Source organism: Megalobrama amblycephala, linkage group LG11 (assembly GCF_018812025.1).
Source record: "Megalobrama amblycephala isolate DHTTF-2021 linkage group LG11, ASM1881202v1, whole genome shotgun sequence".
In the NCBI taxonomy this organism is placed as follows: Eukaryota; Metazoa; Chordata; class Actinopteri; order Cypriniformes; family Xenocyprididae; genus Megalobrama; species Megalobrama amblycephala.
The window spans coordinates 40,335,509-40,356,229 of NC_063054.1; the positions used below are offsets into that span (position 1 = coordinate 40,335,509).

General features: G+C 37.7%; 1 protein-coding gene across 3 annotated transcripts in view; it reads right to left on the minus strand.

Annotated features, from left to right (window-relative positions):
• The window catches only part of cfap61 (cilia and flagella associated protein 61), a 38,021-nt gene that overhangs the window by 16,879 nt on the left and 421 nt on the right, over positions 1-20,721 (minus strand). For all 3 annotated transcript variants that reach the window (XM_048208022.1, XM_048208023.1, XM_048208021.1), the window contains exons 2-17: positions 20,569-20,718; positions 19,000-19,150; positions 18,834-18,910; positions 18,483-18,550; positions 18,282-18,399; positions 16,788-16,920; positions 15,726-15,935; positions 15,575-15,628; positions 15,346-15,455; positions 14,605-14,644; positions 12,837-12,976; positions 11,062-11,188; positions 10,899-10,976; positions 10,616-10,822; positions 9,819-9,947; positions 482-609 (exon numbers count right to left, since the gene is read on the minus strand). In XM_048208022.1, coding sequence (XP_048063979.1) covers positions 482-609; positions 9,819-9,947; positions 10,616-10,822; positions 10,899-10,976; positions 11,062-11,188; positions 12,837-12,976; positions 14,605-14,644; positions 15,346-15,455; positions 15,575-15,628; positions 15,726-15,935; positions 16,788-16,920; positions 18,282-18,399; positions 18,483-18,550; positions 18,834-18,910; positions 19,000-19,150; positions 20,569-20,711 — 1,913 coding nt within the window. In that variant the 5' untranslated portion in view covers positions 20,712-20,718. The remainder of the gene's footprint in view (positions 1-481; positions 610-9,818; positions 9,948-10,615; positions 10,823-10,898; positions 10,977-11,061; positions 11,189-12,836; positions 12,977-14,604; positions 14,645-15,345; positions 15,456-15,574; positions 15,629-15,725; positions 15,936-16,787; positions 16,921-18,281; positions 18,400-18,482; positions 18,551-18,833; positions 18,911-18,999; positions 19,151-20,568; positions 20,719-20,721) is intronic.

Sequence of the window (20,721 nt, forward strand, 5' to 3'; positions counted from 1 at the left end):
ATATGGACCTGATATTTAAGTCAAAATCTTTCCAATCTTTCTCCTTGGAACCAAAGATGGGTTGGGAATCACTGCCTAAAAATACTTTAATAAAGATAATCAAATATTTTATTTGAAAAATGTTTTTGAATTGAAAGAATCTGTTTTTCAAATTCAGCGCATTGGCTTTCTTTAGAACACAAAGAGATCTCTGTCCAGACTCAGAATACAGGTATTAATTGGCGCGTGTTGTGCCGAGTGTTATTATATAAAGCCCTAAGCTCAGATTTTATGCAATCTTTGTTTCGCTTAAATCCCTGAGGGTCACTCTCACTAATTATAATCACACTTGAGATGATGTCCCCCCACCCCCCAGAAAAAAAAACCTGTTTCAGATAGAAATATCTTATAAAGAAATCATAAGTGCTATTTAGGGCTTCATTATCAGTGTTGACCATTTGATTAAAGTAGCATTTCTAAAAATGGCATATGCAGTACTTACCTGAATGTCAGTGCTTCAAGAAAAGCTAAACCCGTGTCGGATGCTCCCACTACCACAATTCTGGCATTGATGGTCACCTTCGGCTCCATGATGAGTTTTCTGTTTGTGTAGTACAGGGCAAAATGAGCCTGGAAGAAAGAAATGAGAAAAGATCTTTAATTGCATCTAACCCATAAAAAAGAAACGCTCACCGGTGTTAATTTCTTTTGAACCTTCTATTCATCAAAGAATCTGAAAAAATGTATCAAGATTTCCACAAAAATATTAATCGGCACAACTGTTTTCAACATTGATAATAATCAGAAATGTTTCTTGAGCAGCAAATCATCATATTAGAATGATTTCTGAAGGATCATGTGACACTGAAGACTGGAGTAATGATGCTGAAAATTCAGCTTTGATCACAGGAATAAATTACACTTTACTATATATTCACATAGAAAACAATCACTTGAAATTGTAATATTTCACAATATTATTGTTTTTACTGTACTTTTGATCAAATAAATGCCTTGGTGAGCAGAAGAGACTTCTTGAACCATCAAAAAAATATTACTGACCTCAAACTTTTGAACAGTATGCAGTAGTGCAAACTTTTGAAAACAGAAAATGTGATCATGTTTATGTTTTTTATATCTTACAAATGAAAGCATAAAGTTTGTGTGATATTGAACATCACTGCCTGATTTAAATATGTCTCCAAGATAAGATAAGGATTTATTGAAACTGTGATGAAAGTCTTGAACGTATCATTTCCACAAAATTATAAACCAAGGATGCAAACAGGTAAGAGGAAAAAAAGGAGAGAACATTGCGTGGTTCGGGGGGCATGCTTCGCACGGAATTATTTTTTAAAGATATTTGCTTTACATGCTCATTTGTAGTTACTTTATGGGATTTTTACATTTATTTTTTATTACCTTGTACAGTGGGTACGGAAAGTATTCAGACCCCCTTACATTTTTCACTCTTTGTTATATTGCAGCCATTTGCTAAAATCATTTAAGTTCATTTTTTTCCTCATTAATGTACACACAGCACCCCATATTGACAGAAAAACACAGAATTGTTGACATTTTTGCAGATTTATTAAAAAAGAAAAACTGAAATATCACATGGTCCTAAGTATTCAGACCCTTTGCTCAGTATTTAGTAGAAGCACCCTTTTGATCTAATACAGCCATGAGTCTTTTTGGGAAAGATGCAACAAGTTTTTCACACCTGGATTTGGGGATCCTCTGCCATTCCTCCTTGCAGATCCTCTCCAGTTCTGTCAGGTTGGATGGTAAACGTTGGTGGACAGCCATTTTTAGGTCTCTCCAGAGATGCTCAATTGGGTTTAAAGGTGCTAAAGAGGATGTTTTGTTTTATACATTTTTGCCATATTACTTGAAACTGTCTTTACTAACTGATAAAAGACTATTTATTAGGTGCACTGAAAGGAATAATATTAATATACATCATCTGTGCACGAGGTAGGGCCTTAAAAACATCAGCCAATCGCGTAAACGATTGGCCCTCTGGCTTGTCAATCACTGCCGTGACGTTCCTTGTGAAAGACGAGCGCGGCTGCGCGCTCCAGTAACTTTCCACACTCCACAGGCGCCGCATGCAATGTTTTTGTCAGGAGACAGGAGTAACAACTGCAGATTATGAGTTACCTGCGGTGAGTCCGACATAATCAATCCACTAACACGACACAGCGAATGCCGGTGGTAAACACTCGTGTTCCAATACGAGTGTTTACAAGTTTTGGGAGGCGTTCCTTCGAAGGAGGGGGGTTGTTCTTACGCATGCGCTCATTTCAAAAACTCAGTAACAGTCTTGGGTTTCTCAGTCGACGAAAACATCCTCTTTAGCACCTTTAAGTCAGGGCTCTGGCTGGGCCATTCAAGAACAGTCACGGAGTTGTTGTGAAGCCACTCCTTCGTTATTTTAGCTGTGTGCTTAGGGTCATTGTCTTGTTGGAAGGTAAACCTTCAGCCCAGTCTGAGGTCCTGAGCACCCTGGAGAAGGTTTTCGTCCAGGATATCCCTGTACTTGGCCGCATTCATCTTTCCCTCGATTGCAACCAGTCGTCCTGTCCCTGCAGCTGAAAAACACCCCCACAGCATGATGCTGCCACCACCATGCTTCACTGCTGGGACTGTATTGGACAGGTGATGAGCAGTGCCTGCTTTTCTCCACACATACCGCTTAGAATCAAGGCCAAAAAGTTCTATCTTGGTCTCATCAGACCAGAGAATCTTATTTCTCACCATCTTGGCAAACTCCATGCGGGCTTTCATGTGTTTTGCACTGAGGAGAGGCTTCCGTCGGGCCACTCTGCCATAAATCCCCGACTGGTGGAGGGCTGCAGTGATGGTTGACTTTCTACAACTTTCTCCCATCTCCCGACTGCATCTCTGGAGCTCAGCCACAGTGATCTTTGGGTTCTTCTTTACCTCTGTCACCCGATAGCTCAGTTTGGCCGGACGGCCAGCTTTAGGAAGGGTTCTGGTCGTCCCAAACGTCTTCCATTTAAGGATTATGGAGGCCACTGTGCTCTTAGGAACCTTAAGTGCGGCAGAATGTTTTTGTAACCTTGGCCAGATCTGTGCCTTGCCACAATTCTGTCTCTGAGCTCTTCATGCAGTTCCTTTGACCTCATGATTCTCATTTGCTCTGACATGCACTGTGAGCTGTAAGGTCTTTTATAGATAGGTGTGTGGCTTTCCTAATCAAGTCCAGTCAGTATAATCAAACACAGCTGGACTCAAATGAAGGTGTAGAACCATCTCAAGGATGATCAGAAGAAATGGACAGCACCTGAGTTAAAATATATAAGTGTGACAGCAAAGGGTCTGAATACTTAGGACCATGTAATATTTTTTCTTTTTCAATAAATCTGCAAAAATGTCAACAATTCTGTTTTTCTGTCAATATGGGGTGCTGTGTGTACATTAATGAGGAAAAGAAAAATGATTTTAGCAAATGGCTGCAATATATCAAAGAGCGAAAAATTTAAGGGGGTCTGAATACTTACCATACCCACTGAATGTCCAAAACTGTAATTTTTCATGAATTTCATGAATACTGAGCTAAACTGCAAAACTGACCTCAAATTCATAAAATATTAATAATATTAAATATTAAAATATTCATAATATTTAAGGAAACACTGTATAGTGCTTATTGAAATAACCAGTTATTTATTTAACCCTGTAAGTTCACAAGTACCTATGCAGATCCCATTGGTGACCTACTTTGATCTCAAAAAGGTGAGCTGTCACTGAAAGGTGAGGAGTTTGCATCTACGATAAACAAATCAGTAATGTTTTGTAACGTATACCATAATTTTACCAGCAATACTGTCGCTTATCAATTTACAAGCATCAAACTTACTGAAAAATATAATGAAAAATACTTTGCTTTAATGAAAAATGCGTGCTTTACTAACACGCATAAAGATATGTTGCTAAAACTGCTGTTTACCATATTTGTGGTGATTTGAACTACCAGCTCAACCGGGCCTTATTGTCGAACCCTGGATAATCTCATAAGCCTTTGCTTGTCAATGCTGCGAAATGGTCCTGTGTTGTGTTTCAGGTGAATGTTTGTCCTTTAACCAGTGAGTTAACAACTAACAGCTAAGCTCACTTAGCAGCTAACAATAATTGCAGTTTTCCTAAAAGCACTGCTGATGTCCTACAGACGGACTATTCCATTTGGAAGGGTTCCCCTGCATGACAATAGTTTAATCAGCGCGAGAGCGACAGTATGTTTCACTGAGCACTTATTGAGCTAAAAAGATACCAGCACAGCGAACAGGAAAATGCATTTGCATTAGCGAACACTATAACTCATCTAAAATATTGAAATGTGCTGCGTTCCATTGAAAGAATAGAAGCCCACTCTATAAAAAACAGTGCAGACCACTTCAATAGGCTCTGCACCTAATATGAAGCATTGAAATGGTCAATTCTTAGAGCAGATTTACAGAGAGGGACATGTTTGGCCGTCTCTGAATCAATTCAAAGCGAACAGCTGCCGTGTTCTCCTAATCATTCTCTCTCTAGTTCTCTAATTGGCCCTTGAGCATGAATAATTTGAGGGATTTGTTCTGTGGTACACCTTATCTGATTTAACTTGGAAGAATAGAGACGCGGTGGACTCTGGGAAGGGAGAGGCCCAAATTGTCATTGTAATTTAAGGAAACGTAGCTGATTACATGGCCATCAGTGATTGGCTCTTCAAAGTCATTCATTAATTGCTGTAATCAATGGCAGGGACTGAAGGAGGTTTAAATTCTGGACATGCGGGGCCACTTGAAGACAGAAATCAGAAAACGCAGGAATCGTGTCCACAAAAATCACACAGACATCATTATATATATATACACACACACTCTCTCTCTCACTGGCCACTTTATTAGGTACACCTTGCTAGTACTGGGTTGGATCCCCTTTTGTCTTTAGAACTGCCTTAAATTCGCCATGAAATCAAAATTGAAGGTTTTTTTGGCTTTTAGCTAGTGTGCTCCAAAACAATAACAAAATTATAATAACAAAATTCGCATTTAGAAGATAAGCATTCAAAACGTCACTTTCACCAATATGGATCAAGGTCATGGTTTTGATGACATCACCCTGCACTTCAGCTTCTCATCAGATTTTCTGACCAATCAACTCTAGAATCTAAAGTGTCCCGCCCCCTACATTATAAACAGATGCTGAAATCGGTCACTTGTTCACACATTTACTATTTTCTAAATGGTGAATAGCACATAGTGCACTATATAGGGGATAGGGAATGATTCAGACTGTGTAAATATGCTTTCCATTGAGACGAATGAAGTCTGGTTTCACGTTAGGGTCACGCGAACCAACGCAGCATGCACACAGTCTGCTCCAGTCCAGAGACACGAGAGCGCAGAGAGGATGATATGCGCGAGTCAGAGCAGACCAGAAAATGTATCGGACCCATTTGAGTTCTGCACAGAATGCTGTATGGTAAAGCGATATGGAGGAGATTATGAAGCAATGGTTAGAGATTAATAGGAAACTAAAGCTTTATATAACCGAGCTTTGATATAAACAAAACTCTATTGGCTATATTTTAAAAAAGGGGAGGAGCTGTTCGATATGTCCCGCTCTGTTTTTCTTGTTTCAGTGGAAATTACGTCAACACATTGAATAATGCTGCGCGTTCCAAGGCACTTCAGTGGGTCTTTAATTCTTTGTGGCATACATTCAACAAGGTGCTGTAAACATTCCTCAGAGATTTTGGTCCAAATCGTCATGATAGCATCACAAAGTTGCGAATCCCCCATTCCACCAGACCCCAAAGATCCTCTGGATTGAGACCTGGTGACTGAGGAGGCCATTTGATTGTGCCATGTTCAAGAAACCAGTTTGAGATGATTTGAGCTTTGTGACATGTGTTATCCTGCTGGAAGAAGCCATCAGAAGATGAGAACACTGTGGTCATAAAGGGATGGACATGGTTGGCAACAATACTCAGGTTGGCTGTGGCATTTAAACAATGCTCAATTGGTACTAAGAGGCCCAAAGTGTGCCAAAAATATACCCATTATGCCACCAAAAGCCTGAACTGTTAAAGACAGGATGGATCCATGCTTTCATGTTGTTTACACCAAATTCTGACCCTACTATCTGAATGTCACAGCAGAAATCTAGACCAGGCAATGTTTTTCCAGTCTTCTATTGTCTAATTTTGGAATTCAACAAGGCATTTTTCGCCCACAGAACTGTGGCTCACTGAATATTTTTTCTTTTTCAGACCATTCTCCGTAAACCCTAGAGATGGTTATGCATGAAAATCCCAGTAGATCAGCAGTTTCCGGCCACTTTATTAGGTACACCTGTTAATGCAAATATCTAATTCACATGGCAGCAACTCAATGCATATAGACATGATCAAGACGATCTGCTGAAGTTCAAATTGAGCATCAGAATGAGGAAGAAAGATGATTTAAGTGACTTTTGCTTGTGCCAGATGAGCTGGTCTGAGTGTTTCAGAACCTGCTGATCTACTGGGGCTTTCACACACAATGGAAGACTGTGAAAGTCTTTAGGAAACCTGTTTGAAAACGGTCAGTATTTTTGTGATTCTTTTCATTTCTTCAAAACTAGAAAACTGTGAAAAAATGTTCTTAGATGATGTTCATCTGCTCCTGATAATGATATGACAGTAACAGGATGTCAAACAGGAGCTGACCCTGTCGTCTTTCCTCAGGTAAAGCCAGCACAGGTGCGCCTGTCTCAAACACTCGTGGACATGCGGGACTTCTAACAGACATAATGCCCTTCGTAACACAACACTCTATTGACGAAGACCGAACAGGTGCTTTAACTCTGATTAATTCATCTGAACCGGACAGAGGATTAACGCAGTCATTGCGCTCTTATCTGCAGTGCTGCCTGGACACCGGCGTTGCTGCGCTACCAAATGGAGCTTTCTAATGTGGTCTGAAGGGTGACAGCTTGTGTTTCTTGCTAATGCACCACACACACACACAAAGCAGCATATGACACAGCAGCTCTGTTCCAAAACCTGAAGAGTGGCCTTGTTGTCTATTGCCTTTTGCTTCAGAGCCCAGAATTTACATTGGATTTTAAGTGGTGACTGAATTGTTTGTAAAGCAAGAGGACATAAAAATTAGCTAATAATGTGATATCCTACATGCTAAAAAAAATTTGGGGTTAAAAACATTCCAAGTTGGGTTGAAAATGGACAAACCCAGCGAATGGGTTGTTTTGACCCAGCGGCTGGGTTAAATGTTTTCCCAACCTGCTGTGCAGATTTATTTAACTCAGCTATTGTTTAAAATTACTGTATTGCTTGCATAAAATGAACCTAAAATATGTTGGAAATTAACATTTATTAATACGTTTAATGAATAAACAATAAACACTTAATAAATCAAACATTTAACCCAACCGCTGGGTTAGTCCATTTTCAACCAAACTTTTGTTGTTTTTAATCCAGAATTTTTTAGAGTGTATTAAACATAAAAACACATAACACACTATCATAATTAAATATAAATCGTTGCCGTATTTTATAATGTTTTTGAAAGAAGTCTTTTATGCTCAAAAGGTCTGTGTAAATCTGATCAAAAATATAGTCATAGAGTAATATAGTGAAATATTATTATAATTACAGTTATAAAAAAAAGTTTTCTATTTGAATTAAATAATAAATATTTAATTAATGTCATTGTCGTCCACCATCTTGGACTGACTTCATAGCAGTGCATGCAGCGATTGGCTTTGTAAAGGATGAATAAGATGCAGCTTTAGCATTTGAGATTTGAGACTTTTGTTCGGTTAATAATTGTTATGTGACCTCTTGGTGACATTAAGTAATAAGTGGGTCGTTTTACCTGTGAAACCACTCCCCTCCCTCCGGCAGTATATGTGTGAATGCTCATTGTGTCACCAGAGGAAATGTCTTTCTCCTTGTGTTACAGGAAAAAACAACGCATGAAATGCAGTTCCTCATGTCTGCCCGGTGATTTGATTGCAGTCGGAGGAAGCGTTACGCAAGCATGTTGTGAACGTACCTATGATGCCTTTAAATGCTGCCTACTTACAAGATTTTTAGCCTTGTGTTTGTAAACTGCCAATGCCAGTGGGATAGACAGCACCTAAAATGCTCTATTTATGCTCTCCTAAGGTGTTTTACTGAAGAAAACTGAAATTATGTGGGCTGAATGTGCTCTTTAATAACACCTCATGATTAATTTAGCTCGTTTAGATTGTATTGATGAAGAAACATTGTGTGAAGTGAAATCCCCCCTCTGGCTAGTGGGTGTGTGGAATCTCACTCAGGAGTAAACACACACACACATAAGCATGTCTACAGCAGATGTTCGTTGTTCTGATGATAGCTGGATAAGAACGCTGCTGCTTTACCTGTTAGAAACCAGCGTAAACATTCACCGCCATCTGCCACCATCCATCCATCTGTTTCTTTACAACTAGACATTCAATAACCTCAGGCAACAACGGCCCTGTGGTCGGCTTCACGTACGGCTAACGATTCTGATACACAAAACGAATAATGAGTGGAATAATGCAGACAGCTACGGCGTTAATTATTGATAAACGTAAGTGTGAGGAACAAGATGTCATCCTGTCCCTTGACAGTTCAGGGATGGAGAGTTACAAGTGTGTCACAAATTGTGTGACAAGTGTGATCGTGGCACATTCATTTACTGCACAGCACCCTCTTGTGGCACATCATTTCCTTCTCAATGTTTGCATTGTTACTATTGCTCATACTGAGGGTTAGCGGTTTAAACAGACCCCTAGCCCTAAGTATTACAGTTCAGCATGTAAATGGGGCCAGCTGCATATACACAACCACTATGTTAAGACTGTGTCTTTCATGTTCAGCTTTCTTTAGTGTGTAATGTTACTGTTTGAGCATAAAAAATGTCTGCAAAGTTCAAAAGCACAAAGTCCCTCCAGCAGGAGTTATTCTCTATAGCTGCGTCTCATTTCGGAGGCTGTGCCCTCCGGAGGTCGCATTTGAAGGCTTCATACATCATCAAGGATGTCTTATTTAAGAAAAGTAACCGTAATAAAATTGACTGTTATTCCTCGTGAGGTGTAAAATACTGTAATTTCTTTCTTATTTTGCAATCTAACGGTTATTTTTCTCAAATGAGACCACCTCGATGACGTAGGCAGCCTTCAAATGCAACCTCTGGAGGATGCAGCCTTCAAAATGAGATGCAGCTTATATCAGTGTCACTGTTTCTGAACTCCCTGAAATGCCTCCATTGTAGTCTTGAGTTATCTTCTGGGAACGAACACGTCACAATATTCCCACCAAAGGCATATGCAAAATAAAGAGGTGGGGCCTGGTAGAGTTAGTAGTGTGTTGAAACTCGGGTAAACTATGGTAAGGCCATTATATTCCCCAAACACACTCAGAGCAGTTGACCAATCACAACACACTGGTCCAGTCGACCAGTCAGAGCACAATGAGAAGCAGAAGATGGGGCTTCATAGAGACAGGAACTAAACAGAATGTTACTGACAGACTGGGAAGAGAGGAGCTGCAACAATGGAGAATATGGGACAAATATGTTTTTTTTTTTTTTTTTTTGAACATTCAAGCATGAAAACCTATTCTAGTAGAACCCAAAAACAAAATCAAGACATTGTAAAAGAGCATAATAGGACCTTTTTAAGAACACAACAGCCAAGCATTATGGCAGTGAGTTGCATGGAAACATGCTACCACATTGTTTCAGTATTTAATTGTCAAATTGCTTTAAATGCACAATTATGTTCATATTTCTGGAAGCTGGTTTCGGTCTGACCTGTTCTTGGGTGATCTGCTGGGACGGTGCGTTGATACCCAGCTCTTCCAGCGGGTAGATTATCTGTCGTCTCGGGCTCACCGGCACCATGAAATTCAGCACTGTCGTTAGAGAGTGACAACTGACATTCTGAGAGCAAAGATGGACAAATGAAGAAGTGTTTATGAGCAGATAACGTGGTATGAAAAGGTTGCTGAATCAGAAATCCAGACTTTTGATTGCAGACTTCCCAAAATTTTTGTCAGCCGAATTCCTTAGACATTTAACATTTACTTGAAGCATGCCCTGAGATTTTAAATTAATATTTCAGTAATAAAACAAAACATTTGTGGTTCTCTGATTTTCTCTGATGAAGTGTTTTATTTTGATTGTTTTTATTTTAAAATTATTTATATATAGGGCTGTCCTTATACAAGGTTTATTATTATTATTATCAGATATAAAAATATTATTGTTGCAAATTACAATTGTCCTGTGAAAAAAAAAAAAAGAAAAAAAAAAGATAATTATAATAATTTTATTTTACACCACAAGTTACTACATTAACATTTATGTCTTAAATTCTTCACTTTCAAACGTTCAAATCCTCAGGCTGTTATTTTGGGCAGAATACTGGTGATTTCTGTACACAAAAATGTTGGAAATGATTAAATTCAATTTTATATTCAAGTTAATTATTTAGTAGCTTCAACTCACAAACCCCCATTTGGGAAACCTCTGCTCTAGAGAACACACATGTGAGATTACTGTGGTCTTTTTACAGGAGAAAATCTGACAGGAAGTCCACTTGTGCCCACCTTATGGCTGTAATGGGGTGGATGGAGAAGGTAATAAAGGCAGGACTTGTGCGCCAAGCGCAGCACCTCTTTGAAGATATATTTGGCGTGATGCTGGAAAACAGGGTTGAGGAGAAAGTGACACAGTCGACCGTGCTCCTCTCGCTGGTGATGGCTGAAGTACATGAACCTCTCGACGTCAAAGTTGGCTCGGATGAACTCAACGTCCTGGGAGAACGAAACACGTGGCAAATGATTAATGGTAAGAAACAGCAAACGCCATGACACATCATTAAATATTTACCTCTTCATCTCTGATGATTATCAAACCAATAACTCGCCCCTCGACCTGCGCCACAAATGCCTGAAGAGCAGTTCCATCCTGAGAATGAGAGACAATGTTCAGGCATCACAAACACAGCTCTGTTGACGGTCTGAGACGGTCTAGTGTGTGGTTGGTGACAGACCGGGTCTTTTCGGGCCTGTAGGAACAGATCCAGATCTTCACTGACGGACTCCCGCTGGCTGAGACTCTCAGTCAAACTCTGGATTGCTGGGATATCTGATGACACTGCCACACGCACCTCCAATGTCCTGATGGACAGAAAAACAGTAGTCTGAAACATGAATTCAAGCACCAGGACTGCATTTTGTAGAATATTTTTTTTGATTAACACTCTACAATAAGGTTCCATTTACACTAGTTAACATTAACCAACTAATTAATTAACAGCATTTATTCATCTTACAGTAGTTAATGTCAATTTCAATATTTACTAATACATTATTAAAATCAAAAATTGTATCTGTTAATATTATTTAATGGATCCGAGTTAACATGAACTAACAATGAACAGTTGTATTTTTATTAACTAACATTAAAAGATAAATAAATATTAAACATTGATATATATTAAAGGTGCCCTAGAATTAAAAATTGAATTTATCTTGGCATAGTCAATTAACAAGAGTTCAGTACATGGAAATGACATACAGTGAGTCTCAAACACCATTGTTTCCTCCTTCTTATATAAATCTCATTTGTTTAAAAGACCTCCGAAGAACAGGCGAATCTCAACATAACACCGACTGTTAAGTAACAGTCGGGATCATTAATATGTATGACCCCAATATTTGCATATGCCAGCCAATGTTCAAGGCATTAGACAAGGGCAGCCAGTATTAACGTCTGGATCTGTGCACTGCTGAATCATCAGACTAGGTAAGCAAGCAAGAACAATAGCGAAAAATGGCAGATGGAGCAATAATAACTGACATGATCCATGATATCATGATATTTTTAGTGATATTTGTAAATTGTCTTTCTAAATGTTTTGTTAGCATGTTGCTAATGTACTGTTAAATGTGGATAAAGTTTCTTTCTGTATCACCGAGACAAGAGCCGTCGCTATTTTCATTTTTAAACACTTGCAGTCTGTATAATGCATAAACACAACTTCATTCTTTATAAATCTCTCCAACAGTGTAGCATTAGCCGTTAGCCACGGAGCACAGCCTCAAATTCATTCAGAATCAAATGTAAACAATATAACAGTATACAATACTCACATAATCCGACGCATGCATGCAGTATGCATGACGAACACTTTGTAAAGATCCATTTTGAGGGTTATATTAGCTGTGTGAACTTTGTTTATGCACTGTTTAAGGCAAGCGCAAGCTCCGGGGGCGGAGAGCGCGTGATTTAAAGGGACCGCAACCTGAATCGGCGCATTTCTAATTATGCCCCAAAATAGGCAGTTAAAAAAATTAATAAAAAAAAATCTATGGGGTATTTTGAGCTGAAACTTCACAGACACATTCAGGGGACACCTTAGACTTATATTACATCTTGTAAAAAAACATTCGATGGCACCTTTAATAAATATTGCTCATTGTTAACTAATGGGACCTTATTGTAAAGTGTTACCTTTATTAGTATTATTTCTTTAAAATGAATGAATTAATTTCCTAATGAATGAAGAAATGTTTCCATGTGATTATAAAAAGACTAGCTTCCTAGAAACCTCTGAGAACAAATATGTTAGAACACACAGAACAATTGATTTATCTTCAGTAGGACATCTTTTGAATCTGCCTTTATTCACAAGCAAGGCCACAATATTGTTCTGTTAGTGCATTGTGGTTTCAACCATGCTTTATTTTACAATTCATCTCCTAAAAAAGGAACTATCGATGCTTCCTTTAGAGATTGATTTAGATGTTGAGAGTGTGTGTGTACCTGAGCAGACCCCACCGGTGACACAGGTAGAGTTCCTGCGGGAAGATGCTGGTGTCACGAGGGGCGACTCTGATGAAGGACTGCAGAAGCGGGAAATCTGGAGTCAGTTTAGGCACTGAGATCACACAGAAGTCCCGATCCTGTGGAACACATGAACACCATTACAATAATATCATATTTATTACATTTATTATGTTACATGTCAGATGTCAAAAATGTAGGGGGACTGTTCACTAAAAAATGAAAATTCTGTCATCATTTACACTACCATTCAAAAGTTTGTTCGCTTTTTAATGTTTTTGAATTAAAGTCCCTGTAACGTCAATTCTGAGAATTCTTTCTAAACACTTTATAAATGTTACAAATGTATTGCTGAAACACATTACAAAGTCTGTGAATTGTGTAATGCTTAATTGTGAAGTTAGAGCGTTAAACAGTTTTTCACCAAGTCTCTGCTCAGGATTTTTTGGGCGGAGCTATAACGGGGTCTGATGACGCACATCGTCCCCCGAGCATAGCCCCTCCCCTAACACTATATAACTGTCGATGACGCACCGAGCGTGGCGCAGCCTCTACAGCGGTTCACTCGCTCAATCTCGAGTGTCGTTACAGTTATACAGCCCTTTGCACATTTAGCTAGTAATGCCTTCGTCACGCAAATGCATATTACATGGTTGTTATAATATACAATATGCTCGGTCTCCTTATTTAAATTTCCTAAAATTATGATATGAAGGATTCTAAAGTGATCGTTCTACAAACGTTTTACAAACTTTCATTCACAGATAATCCGCTGTTTTTGGTGAATGTGACTGAACAGACCTCGGCCCCCCTCCCGCCTCGGCCTTCTTACCGTCCCACCGATAACCGATGATATATGGGGCCGGACAGAGTTTCTCCCGTCCCGGCCTTATCCTCCCGTCTCGCGGCACCGTCATTTGTCGACTCGACAACAGTCCGGCAGTACGTGCCCAATGATTGCAAGTTGTCGTGTGTGCTTATGTTATAATTAGTAGGTAGTCCACAGTACTCTACTAAAAAGTGCAACCCTCTAACATGATTCTTTTGTTTATATGCATCAGTATGTTTGACTCATTAGACAAGTCAGTTGAGACGGCAGCTCTCGCGAGTGGGTGTGGTTTCAGCGCCGACAGCGGACACGCCCCCAGCGTTTGAGAGCAGAGAGCGCTGCCTATTTTTTCGAGATTTTGATAACTTATTTCATTTACTTGCAGATTTTTTTAATCATTCAAATTTGGCTGTGTGGTTAATAACACATTTTTCTGTGGTGTGACAAACTCAGAACACATACTTTAAAATGACTTTACAGGGACTTTAAGGTTACAAAATCAAAATCGCTTGATTCAAATGGATTCGTTTTCCAATCTCTTTATGAAGTTTTTGAAGCATCAAAGTACTAGTTGCAAAGGCAGTCTATGGAAGGAATTCAACAGCATTGTGTAATCAAAAAGATCTTAATTTGTGTTCTGAAGATAAATGAAAGTCTTATGGGTTTTGAACGACACGAGGGTGAGTAATTAATAACAGAATTTTCATTTTGGGCTGAACTAACCCTTTAATATTCATAATAATGTCATAATGTCTTCAGAAGATTCGGAGTACAACACAGAAATCATATTGACTACCTTTGGTACTTTTTGTAGGAAAAGAAAGTCAGAGCAGCTGGGTGAGTAAGGATGCAAATTTTAATACTTCATTGTATTCCTTATTTGGGTGATTGCTTTAATAATCTGATTTATGTACTCACCGGAAACAGTTTAAACAGGTACGGCAAGAAATCTGCTGATCTTTGAGGAAAGAAGACGACAACAGAAATGAATGCTTATGAGCATCATCTGTCCTGTAGGAGCAATGAGAAAGGCTGCCATGTTGGGCACTAGAAAGAGAGTGTGGTCTAGTTGGTCTCGCTGTCACTTTAAGCATTCTACTCATTAATTACATGTTCATGCTCTGTGGGTGGGACAGGCCTCCATATTCCACAACAGCTGGCCAATAAGGTGGCACACAGACCAGCTCAGCAGGAGCCAAATAACACTCAGAATGATTTTTACAACAGCTCCTCACTGAAAGCCACTGGAGCTCGGCCAGACAGTTTTCATTTAACCAGTACAAATCCTGCTGACTTCTGATAGCTTACATACTAGCCATATTTTACACTTTTACAGCTTTTTTCCCCACTAGTCATGATTTCTTGCACCAAAAGGAAAAAAAAAAAAACCTGTCCACTTTCTCTCTGACCCCCTGAATTAATCTGGCTGTTCTGGTTATTGCTAGAATGTTGCTTTGCAATTTTGGCAAGTTGCTAGGTGGTTTCAGAGTTGTAAATAAAGGTGATTAGAGTATGTTTTACAAGAAAATACTATTTCTACTTCAAAATTTCATGTTTAATTCAATGTGTTACCATTTTCTTTGTCATTATTTGTGAAATTACTAGCTATTTGTGAATGAAAATTCTACACCAAATTATTTTCACATGTGACATCCTCACCTCATTTCAAACTTCTTTTCCACGGTGAAGAGCTGGATGCAGAATGCATTAGGAGGTCCGTCTGGTTCAGAGTCCATTGTGTCTTTGATGCTTGACTCAACATACTCTGGCTAGTTAGAAAAATCAACAGAGAGACAAAAATAAGCATTTGACATGAACCACATTTAGAGGGATTCCCAAATATAGAAACCATTATTAAAAAGCAAAATAAGTAAGAAATAGCTCTGACCTGAGATATGTCAGTATGCTCGTCTCCTCTCTCTTCCTCTGCCGTCACTTCACCCTGTGAATTTCATTTGGGTTAGTAAAGCTGGAATTCATGCATAAATGATCCCTAATGAGCACCATTAAACATGCTGAACGTGTCTTTTGAAACTCACTTCCACAGGTTCTTTGGTTTCAGAAGATTCCTGGGCATCAGTGACATGGTTGTCCTCCTCCAGCGGTTGCGGTTCCTCTGGTGGTTCCTGTTGATGTGCTGAATTTGTCTTTCTCAGTCCTTCAAATGCTCCAAGATCAAAGCACTGATTGAGAAGCTTCAAATCCAGTTGACCACTCACAGAGACAAAGCCAACGACAGCTCCTTCACTCTGTGTAAGTAAACACACACACACACATTAACACTTTAATTTGAATAATATTGCATTTTCTTGTATTACAATAAAAGTAATGAGTTTTTAATCATATGATAATCATTATTTGGGGTACAATAATGGTACTAAATAGGCTTATTTTTCTTAAAAAATATACAATTCCTTTCTATTTCTTTTTGATTTTGGGGTGAAATATGACCTGGACATGCTCCTGACAGATTTCATGAAATTCGCCCATTTATAATTTAAAACTCTCATAAAAGGCCTAGAAAAACAACACCTCTGTAATAATTTATGAATTTTCTCTGGAAATTTTTTTTTTGTAATCCTCCTGGGCAATGTAGTACAGTTGTCCCGCTGAATGGACGGGACATTCAGACAAAAGGCAAAACCGCTACAGATGTCTGGACACAATATGTTCAGTGTGAGTATGTCTTGGCAGGGCATGAGCTCTCATCTGCCATATGTCGCATGAACACATGTCAGCATGCGCCGCAGGGGAGAGAGTGGGGCGATCTGCCGTCCTGTCATTCCTGAGAAAACACAAACTAACACAATTTCTGCCCCACTTTGCATAAAGAGTCTATGAACTTACTGATTACTGGGCTATTTTTCTCAATATACAGAAGCAAGAGGCATGCAAAATTCTCCAGTTGTTCTCCATTTTGTTGTCTAAGAGAAAACCCTGATAGATAAGTAAAAATTAGAATTTTTTCCCTATGTGCACTTAGGAAAAATTACCTTCTTCTTAAACCAAATGATCTGAGCTTTATTATCCCCCATTATAATTTTTTTTAGCTCTATACTACAGGATGCTTTAAGCTCCTAAGTGTTAAAAGAAAGACTAACTTCACAGACGGCTGCATGGTTCTCCTCGTCTTGGACCTCGATGAGCTCAGACAGGAAGTATGGCCCGTGGGACTCCACCAGTGGCGTGATCTGCTCCGCAAATATGTGCATGATGTCATCGTGATCCTCTACTCTGGGGAATTTGAAGTTATTGCATCGAGATTTTAATTCATCGCTGTGCTGCAGATGTCCTGTATAAACTGAATATTGATATTAACTGTGTACAGCAGGACAAAAACAGTCTAGACGTGGATTACGATCGGCTTTACACTAGATGAAATTACACATATGTCTGAGTGAATTTCACAGAAACATGGCTATGTCATATTTCAGCCCAAATAGAAGTGAAAAAAATTAGAAATTATATTTTGCACAAAGAAACTGAATATAACAAGATTTCTTTCAATTGTGACTTTTTTTATGACAATTAAGCACATTTCCTCTATTGCACTGTCAGAAAAAAAGGTACGGCGCTGTCACTGGGGCAGTACCCTAAGGTACAAAGGTAAAAAGGTACTAATATGTACTTTTACAGTACTAATATGTACCTTTAAGGTACTAATATGCACCATTTAGGGGTAAGTAAGGTACAAAGATGTACCTTTTCACTTTTGTACCTTAGGGTACTGCCCCAGTGACAGCACCGTACCTTTTTTTCTGACACTGTAATGTTTATGGATGTTTTACTTTGTAGTTCTTTGTCATTTTCATTGTTCTTATTGATGACTGACATTAGTTTCTCGTTAATGCAAGACTATTGAAGTGTTTTTTATTAAATACAATTTTAAATTAAAATCAGCATAATAGAACCATGATATTAAAATGCTTTACACACACACACAAATAAATATATATTTCTGTGTTGGCAAAGCTGAATTTTCAGCATCATTATAACTTTTTTTTTTTAAAAGAAATTAACTAAATTAATACTTTTATTCTGCAAGGATGCATTAAATTGATCAAAAGTGACAGTATTGACATTTATAATGTTGCAAAACCTTTATATTTCAGATAAATGCAGTTCTTTTGAATAGCAAATCATCATATTAGAATGATTTCTGAAGGATCATGTGACACTGAAGACTGGAGTAATGATGCTGAAAATTCAGCTTTGATCACAGGAATAAATTACATTTTAAAATACATTCAAATAGAAAACAGTTATTTTAAATTGTAACAATATTTCACAATATTATTGTTTTTACTGTATTTTGGATCAAATAAATGAAGCCTTGGTGAACAGAAGAGACTAAAAAAACTTTTGACTGGTAGTGTATATATATTGTAATGAAATATTTTAACATTTATAATACATATTAATTAAAAACATAGTAAATATCATATATATAAAAATATTAAATTAAAATGTATTCAAATGTATTTGCTTAGTTATGAACAAAATGTCACAATGCAGTTAAATATGACCCAGCCATGTTCTCCTCTATTTTCCATGAGATTCACCAGTCCATGAGAGAGTGAGAGGTGTTTGTAAACCTGGCTTTGCGGATGTAAAGTCGAGAGCAGTGACTGTGTCGATGACAAACGTAGGCCGAATACTGAACTTCCTCCATAACAGGCGTCAGTGGTTCAAAGATCTTCTCCAGCCCTGCCTCTGATATGAAGAGCATGACAGAAAAATGTGTTGAACAATGTTACTGTCAATGGCAGCATACAAAAAGTAATATTAATTCTTACCAAGTGAGTCTCTGTAGGAAGTCAGAAGGCAGATGTGTTCCAGCTCCACAACGGCATTGAAAACTGTTCTAGAAGTTGCATCGGAAGGAAACAAAAATATTTGATCATGAAATGTTATATAACATGATTGAGTGGATACAGGAAGGCATTGCTATACAGTCAATACAATTTGTGCTGCCTAAGGTCATATTCACTCTAACCAAATAACAATAGAAAAATCTGTCTTGTTTTATTAAGTTAAATATAAATCAATGAGCAGACTGTGTGTATTCATGTAATAGGACCGAACTGTAATGCTTATAGTTGGACTTCACAAAATCTGTTCACCTTTACAAAGGAGCTTCATTTTACCTCACTATCTCTTTAGCGCCCCCTATGGAGAAGCCGGGCTGAGCCACAAATAGACGCAGGAAAAGAGTGTTCATGGGCTGGAAAAAAGAAAAACAAGACTATCAGAGGGCTGTAAAAAATATATGTTAAAAATTAATGGACACCTTGGTTGATTTGCTTTGCTTACAGTGAATTTCTCGCCATTTATGTGACTCTGAAGTAAATTCTCCCAGCATGCCTGATCCACTAGCTCTTCAGTGGGGTGATCTGAGAAAGATGCATGGGCGAGCACTTCATTCTTACTGGTGCTCAGGGTCACGGCTAAATTGGCTTTCTCACTGCAATGAGAAATGAAAACAAAAATCTCCTTTATAATTGTCAAATGACAAATTGACACTATAAAGGTTGCACAGAAGTGCTTCTGAAGTGGCAATTGAGTGTCTTTACACAGACTGTGGCATAAATGCATTTACACAGCAGTTTTAATAGTGTACTTTTATACTATTGAGGCTAAGGTGGATCAGAGCAGGCATGATTTAGTCTGGCCTTTATGCAGCATTACACTACCGGTCAAAAGTTTGGAAACATTACTATTTTTAATGTTTTTGAACAAAGTCTCTTATGCTCATTAAGGCTTTCATAATAAATACAGGAAAAAAAACTATAATATTGTGAAATATTATTACAATTTAAAATTATGTTTTTCTGTTTTAATATACTTTAAAATATAATTTATTTCTGTGATCAAAGCTGAATTTTCAGCATCATTACTCCAGTCTTCAGTGTCACATGATCCTTCAGAAATCAATGTAATATCATGATTTATCAATGTTGGAAACAGTTGTGCTGCTTAATATTATTTTATAACCTGTGATAATTTTTCAGGATTCTTTGCTGAATAAAAAGTTAAAAAATATCAGCATTTATTTAAAATAGAAATCTTTTGTAACAATATACACTACTGTTCCAAAGTCTGGGATCAGTAATTTTTTTTCTTTTTTTGAAAGAAATTAATACTTTTATTCAGCACGGATGTGTTAAATTGATAAAATGTGATAGTAAAGATTTATATTGTTAGAAAAGATTTATATTTTGAATAAATGCTGTTCTTTTTAACCTTTTATTCATCAATGAATCCTGAAAAAAGTATCACAGGTTCCAAAAAATATGAAGTATCATAACTGTTTTCAACATTGATAATAACTGAGTATCAAATCATCATATTAGAATGATTTCTGAAGGATCATGTGACACTGAAGACTGGAGTAATGATGCTGAAAATTCAGCTTTGATCACAGAAATAAATTATACTTTAAAGTATATTAAAATGGAAAACTATAATTTTAAATTGTAATAATATTTCACAATATATGATTGTTTTTTCTGTATTTATTATGAAATAAATGCAGCCTTAATGAGCATAAGAGACTTTGTTCAAAAACATTAAAAATAGTAATGTTTACAAACTTTTGACCAGTAGTGTAGGTCTTTACACAGAGCTGAGCAGGCACAGAGCAGCCTTAAATCAGCTGTGTAAAGTTTCCTGATATATACACACACACACACACACACACACACACACACATATACATATATATATATATATATATATATATATATATATATATATATATATATATATATATATATATATGTGTGTGTGTGTGTGTGTGTGTGTGTGTATAAAATCACATACATACATAAATACACACTACATATACTAACTACTTTAAACTGACTAGCTCTTAACACTTACAGTAGATGGATGACACTGAGTCTCCCAAACACAGCAACAGCTGCAGGCCTGATCAGATTATCGATCTCTTCAGCATCTGACCATTCTGTCCTCCTCACAGTCACACTTTCAACTTTACCAGCGGATGAAGTGATAGTGCTCATTTTAAATCTA